General features: G+C 38.5%; 1 protein-coding gene across 2 annotated transcripts in view; it reads left to right on the top strand.

Annotated features, from left to right (window-relative positions):
- OPHN1 (oligophrenin 1) overlaps positions 1-7,352 on the top strand; it is a 479,266-nt gene that overhangs the window by 179,422 nt on the left and 292,492 nt on the right. For both annotated transcript variants that reach the window (XM_005880381.2, XM_005880380.2), the window contains exon 5: positions 2,224-2,295. In XM_005880381.2, the coding sequence (XP_005880443.1) occupies positions 2,224-2,295 (72 nt within the window). The remainder of the gene's footprint in view (positions 1-2,223; positions 2,296-7,352) is intronic.

The following is a 7,352-nucleotide window of genomic DNA, read 5'->3' on the forward strand; positions in this document are numbered from 1 at the left end:
TGTGCACCAGGCTTCTATCCTATATAATAAAAGGGTAATATGCAAATTGACCCTAACAGCAGAAAGACTGGGAATGACTGGTCACTATGACACACACTGACCACCAGGGGGCAGATGCTCAATGCAGGAGCTGTCCCCTGGTGGTCAGTGCGCTCCCACAGGGGGAGCTCTGCTCAGCCACAAGCCAGGCTGATGGCTGCCAGCACAGCGTTGGTGGTGGGAGCCTCTCCTGCCTCCTCAGCAGCACTAAGGATGTCCGACTGCAGCTTAGGTCTGCCCCCTGCTGGTAAGTGGACATCCCCCAAGGGCTGCTGGGCTGCCAGAGGGATGTCTGACTGCCAGCTTGGGCCCGTCCCCCCAGGGAGCGGGCCTAAGCCAGCAGGTGGACATCCTCCGAGGGGTCCCAGACTGCAAGAGGGCATAGGCCGGGCTGAGAGACCCCCCCGAGTGCACAAATTTTTGTACACTGGGCCTCTAGTATATATATAAAACCCCAATTTGCCCAATGCTTTTTGGTGGTAGTTTAAAAATTGCTTCTTAGTTTGGAGAATACAGGACTGGTCAAAATTGGCTTTTGACTCTGTCTTCTATTGTTGTTATCTTGTCTTATTGATACTTTATGTCTCATCTGACAAGAAAGCCAGTCCCTCATTTACATGTCTTTTAGTAGATCAAAATGAATGCAACAGGTCCTATAATCCAGCCCTTCAAATGTGTTTGCTAAAGTCCTCCAATAAAGTGCAAATAATTCACACCACTGAAGAAACAAACCCCACTTGCTGCCTTGGACAGCTGCCAAGAGGTTTACATGAAGACAAAGTTTTATGTATCTCTATCTGCCCATTGAATAAGGGATTTGATTTGGAGATGATGTTTTTATATCTCTAAAACATATCAATGCCAATATTTTAGTATCTGGACAGGCTCAGGCTGTTCCTGTCAGCTTCTGAGCATCTATAATTAGGTAATTGGAAGGCCTGGTCTAGTGTTTTGTCTGTTGCTTTTAATAATACACAAAATTCTGAAGGAAATGTTCTGATTTTATGACATACTAGAAGACTAGAAACAATTTATCCTAATGCTATTATTGCTAACTCATTTGCTTCCCATGAAGTAGTTTGCGCTTCATACAACTGGCCTTTTCATGTATTTTTCACTCTCTTTTCTACTTACCACACATACTTCAGGCTTCCTGTGTGTGTTTGTGGACATGACTCTGGATATTTGTCTTTTTTTAAAAAAAAATTCTTTATTGTTTAAAATATTACATATGTCTCCTTTTTCCCTCATTGACCTCTCCCCAGCCATTCCCACCCCCCAGCTCATGCCCTCACCCCACTACTGTCTGTGTTCATGTGTTATGCTTATATGCATGCATACAATACCTTTGGTTGCTCTCTTACCCATCCCCCCACCTTCCCTCTGAGGTTGGATGGTCTGTTCGATGCTTCTATGTCTCTGGATCTATTTTTGTTCATCAGTTTCTGTTGTTCATTATATTCCACAAATGAGTGAGATCATGTGATATTTATCTTTCTCCAACTGGCTTATTTTGCTTAGTATAATGCTCTCCAGGTCCATCCATGCTGTTGCAAATGGTACGAGTTCCTTCTTTTTTAGAGCAGTGTTGTATTCTATTGTGTAGATGTACCACCATTTTTTAATCCACTCATCTGCTGATGGGCACTTAGGCTGTTTCCAAATCTTACCTATTGTAAATTATGCTGCTATGAATACAGGGGTGCATATATTTTTTCTGATTAGTGTTTCTGATTTCTTGGGATATATTCCAAGAAGTGGGATTACTGGGTCAAATGGGAGTTCCATTTTTAATTTTTTGAGGAAACTCCATAGTGTTTTCCATAGTAGTTGAACCAGTCTGCAATCTCACCAGCAGTGCATGAGGGTTCCTTTTTCTCCACATCCTCACCAGCACTTGACGTTTGTTGATTTCTTTGGATATTTTTCAATTAAAATATCTGATCAGACTACCGGTAAAATTACAGAGAAATGTCTCTAATGTTCCTTCTCTCATTTCCTTTCAAAACATTTGATTTTAAGAGACCAATATAGGAAAATGTCAGCAACAAAACCCAAAGAGCCAGCACACTAGTTAACATTTCACTGGATGGTATATTACAAGGAAATGTCCTAGTAACAAGGAATCTTGAATCTGATTTTGCTAAACTAAAAATTGTTTTGTGTGTTCTTTCTTTTCTCTAGGTACACAATGCTAGTGATTTGCTGATCAAACCCTTGGAAAGTTTTCGGAAGGAGCAAATAGGCTTCACCAAGGTACATTTCTTTTATATGCATAACATGTATATTTTTTACAGCACTTGAATAGTTGTTTGGCAACCACTCTTCAGTTTTCATGGTGTTGAGAATTTTTATTATCATTACTCTGAACTCTGTTTCAGATAAATTTATTATCTCTGCTTCATTTAACTCTTCTTCTGGAGAATTCTGTAGTTCTTTCATTTGGGGGTTATTTCTTTGTCTCCTCATTTTGGCTTTGTATTTGGGTTTGTGACTATGTATTAGGTAGATCCTCTACAATCTCAATCTCTAGTGAGGGACAGTGTTAAAGGCTGTTTCTGAATAATTAGGTCAGGCAAAGGCTCAAAGCCTCCAGATGTTGCCTCTGCCTACCTAGTGATAATAGGATGCAGACTTGAATTGCCCCCCAGGCAATTGTCCTCAGGTGTGGCAAGATTATTTTTAAACAGGGTGGGGCAGTTGCCTCTGCCTAGATGCTAATTGTTACTTTTAATCTCTTAAGTGGCCTCAGGGCAAGGTGTTTTTCAATAGGATGTGTCAACTGTCTTCCCCCCAGGCAAGGCAAATGTCTATGTCAGTGATGGTGAACCTTTTGAGCTCGGTGTGTCAGCATTTTGAAAAACCCTAACTTAACTCTGGTGCGTGTCACATATAGAAATTTTTTGATATTTGCAACCATAGTAAAACAAAGATTTATATTTTTGATATTTATTTTATATATTTAAATGCCATTTAACAAAGAAAAATCAACCAAAAAAATGAGTTCGCATGTCACCTCTGACACGCGTGTCATAGGTTCGCCATCACTGCTGTAGACAGATCGTCCCATACAGCTGACACGTGTGTCATAGGTTCGCCATCACTGGTCTATGTCAAATCAATATCCTCTGCTGGGAGAGGGATTGACTTAGCCCAGGAAAATTGGGCTGTTTGCCTTCTGAGCTCTATCCCCCTCTTATAGCTCCAGTACATTTTACCCTCCTTCGGCCAGAGCACAATGTGGGTGGTTCCACAGGGAATTTTTGTGCATTGGCCCTTCAAGAGGGTGCCTGAACTTTTAGCTGCCATTCCCTGGCAGACAGCAACCCACTGCTTTTCACAGGTAGATGTTATGTGGGTACCCTCCTCAGTTTTGATGCTCTCTGCTGGGGAGCCCAGCTTGTGGATTAGATCCCATAGTTCTCAATGGCACCTCCCCACAAATGATATATCTCTCCGGGACTTCAGTTGCTGTCTTTGGGTGCCCATCCATGGCTTTTACGCCTCTGCCCTTCCTATCAGTCTCCATGTGGTCTTCATTTTCGGTCCTCAGGTGTTACGGTTCTCTCCTGCGAGTTTTCCATTGATTATTCAGGAAGATTTTCTGTTTTTCATTGAAATGCCAAACCCAAATAGAAAGCCAAAATGAAGAGACAAAGAAACAACCCCCAAATGAAAGAACTACGGAATTCTCCAGAAGAAGAATTAAATGAAGCAGAGATAAGAAATTTATCCTGGGAGCTTGTCTGTGCAATATCCACTTACTCTGCCACCATTTTTTTTTCTTCTCATACTGTTTTACACAGTGGCTACACCAGTCTGCATTCCCACCAGAAGTACACGAGGGTTCCTTTTTCTGCAAATCCTCCCCAGCACTTGTGGATTTTTGATTTATTGATGATAGCCATATGTGAGATGGCACCTCATTATGGTTTTAATTTGCAACTCTTGAATGATTAGTAACTTTTCATATGTTTCTTGGCCTTCTCTATGTCCTCTTTTGAAAAGTTTCTATTTATGTCCTTTGCCCATTTTTTTATTGTTGAAAGTATTACATGTCTCCTTTTTGCCCCGATTAACTCCCTGCCCCCCTGGCCACTCCCACCCCTGAAGGCAAGTCATCACTGTGCCAGTGTCTGTGCCCATTGGTCATACTAATATGCATGCACACAAGTCCTTTGGTTGATCTCTAACCCCCTATTCCCTGCCATCTCCCTGTGATTGGATGGTCTGCTCAGTGTCACCTTGTCTCTGGATCCATTTTTGTTCATCAGATTATGTTGATCATTATATCACACATATGAATGAGATCATGTGATATTTATCTTTCTCTGACTGGCTTATTTCACTTAGCATAATGCTCTCCAATTTCATCCATGATGCTGTTGCTGGTAAAAGTTCCTTTTTTATAGCAGTGTAGTATTCCATTGTGTAGATGTACACAGTTTTTTAATGCACTCATCTGCTAATAAGCACTTAGGCTATTTCCAAATATTAGCTAATGTAAATTGTGCTGCTATGATATAGGGGTGCATATATCCTTTCTGATTGCTGTTTCTGGTTTCTTGGGACATAGTCCTACAAGTGGGATTACTGGTCAAATGGGAATTCAATTTTTAACTTTTTGAGGAAATCTATAATATTTTTAACATTGGCTGCACCAGTCTACATGCTCACCAGCAGTGCAAGCGGGTTTCCATTTCACCACATCCTTGCCACCACTTGTCGTTTGTTGATTTGTTGATTTCTTGATGATCCCCATTCTGACAGGTGTGAGATGGTACCTCATTGTTGTTTTGATTTGCATCTCCAGGATGATTAGTGACTTTGAGCATGTTTTCATATGTCTCTCGGCCTTCTGTATGTCTTTTTTTGAAAAGTGTCTTCTTAGTTTCTTTGCCCATTTTTTGATTGGATTGTTCATCTTCTTCTTTTTCTTTTCTTTTTAACTTGTATGAGTTCCCTGTAAATTTTGGAGATTAAACCCTTATCTGAAATAGAATTGGCAAATATGTTCTCGCATGCAGTGGGCTTTCTTGTTGTTTTGTTGATGGTTTCTTTTGCTGTGCAGAAGCTTTTTATTTTGATGTAGTCCCATTTGTTTATTTTCTCTTTAGTTTCCAATGCCCTAGGAGGCTGTATTGATAAAGATATTGCCAAGACAAATGTATGCTATTTTGCTGCCTATGGCTTCTTCTAAGATTTTTTATGGATTCTCATGTTACGTTTAAATCCTTTATCCATTTTGAGTTTATTTTTGTGTATGGTGTAAGTTGGTGGTCTAGTTTCATTTTTTTGCAAGTATCTGTCCAGTTTATCCAACACCATTTATTGAAGAAACTGTCTTGACTCCATTGTATCCCCTTTGTCAAATATTAATTGAGCATAATGTGTCGGGTCAATCTCTGGATTCTCTGTTCTGTTCCACTGGTCTATATGTCTATTCTTGTGCTAGTACCAGGCAGTTTTGAGAACATTTGCTTTGTAATACAGCTTGATATCTGGTATTGTGATCCCTACAAATTTGTTCTTTCTCAAGATTGATGTGGCAATTCGGGGTCTTTTTTTATTTGATATGAATTTTTGGAGAGTTTTTAGGTTTGTAAAATATGCCATTAGTATTTTTATGGGGAATGCATTAAATCTATATTTTTTGGGGTCGTATGGTCATTTTAATGATGTTGATTCTACCAATTCATGAACACGGTATATTCTTCCATTTCTTTATATCTTTCTCTATCTTTTTTTTGAATGTCCTGTAGTTTTCCTAGTACAGGTCTTTTACCTCCTTAGTTAAGTTTTTTTCTAGGTATCTTAATTTTTTTTCTTCCTGATTGAGTCTTGGAAGGTCATATTTTTCAAGGAATATGTTCATATCTTCTAGGTTGACAATTTTGTTGGAATAGAGTTGTTCATAGTATTTTTTTTTTTACAATCCCTTTATTTCTGTGGGTTCTGTTGTTATTTCGCCTCTTTCATTTCTGATTTTGTTTACTAGTATTTGGGTCTTCTCTCTTTGCTTCTTGGTGAGCCTGGCTAGAGGTTCTTTAATCTTGTTTGTTCTTTCAAAGGACCAACTCTTGGTTTTATTGATCTTTTGTATTTTTTTTTTTTGGTCTGTATTTCATTTATTTCTGCTCGGATCTTTTGTATCTCCTTCCTTCTGCTCACTCTGAGGTTTTCTTATTGCTCTCTTTCTAATTCTTTAAGTTGTATGGTTAGGTAATTTATTACCAGTTTTTCTGTGTTTTTTTTTTTTTTTTTTTTTTTTTTTTTTTGGGGGGGATGAACTTTGCTCTGAGGATTGCTCTCACTGTGTACCATAGATTTTGTATTGTTGTGTTTTAATTGTCATTTTTTTTTCAGGATATTTTTAATTTCTTGTTTGATAACCCAATCATTGTTTAATAGCATTTTATTCAGCCTCCAAGTGTTTAAATTTTTTTGATTGTTTTTGTTGTATTTTATTGTAGTTTATTTCTAATATTATGCCATTGTGTTCTGAGAGGATACTTGATATAATTTCAGACATTTGAAGAGAATTTGCCTGTGTCCCAATATGTGGTCTATCTGAAAATGTCCCATGAACACTTGAGAAGAATGTATATTTTGTAGCTTTTGGGTGAAATGTTCTGAAAATGTTGATTAAGTCCATCTGATCTTGGGAGTCGTTTAGGATAGCTGTTTCTTTGCGGATTTTTTGTCTAGAGGATTTATCTAGACATGTCAGTAGGGAATTAAAATCCCCCACTATAATTGTATTGCTTTCAGTCTCTCCCTTGATATCTTCCAGTAGTTTTTTTTTAAATGTATTTTGGTGTTCCTGCATTGGGTTCATATATGTTTACCAGAGTTATATCCTCTAGTTCTATCGATCCCTTTAGTAATATGAAGTGGCCTTCCTTATTTCTTCTTATGGACTTTACTTCAAGGACTATTTTGTCCGATATAAGTATTGTGACCCCAGCTTTTTTATCATTTCAGTTTGCCTGAAAAATATTTTTCCATCACCGCACTTTCAGTCTGTGTCAGTCCCTTTTTCTGAGGCGGGTCTCTTGTAGACAGCATACTTTTGGGTCATGTTTTGTTATCCATTCAGCCACTCTCTGTCATTTGATTGTAAAGGTTGTCCCAAAATTCACGCAATAAGTAATTTTGATAGAAAACACAGGTTTATAATTAAAAATTGTAAATTTTTTATTGGATTCATAAAGTATACAGTATAGGGTTATGTATGGAATAGCATATCGGGTAAATGGCCTCCACGGCTTTGCTGGCACATACGCACTCTTTTGTTGAAATTTTCCATGACC

The sequence above is a fragment of the Myotis brandtii genome, unplaced genomic scaffold (genome assembly GCF_000412655.1).
Source record: "Myotis brandtii unplaced genomic scaffold, ASM41265v1 scaffold635, whole genome shotgun sequence".
NCBI lineage: Eukaryota > Metazoa > Chordata > Mammalia > Chiroptera > Vespertilionidae > Myotis > Myotis brandtii.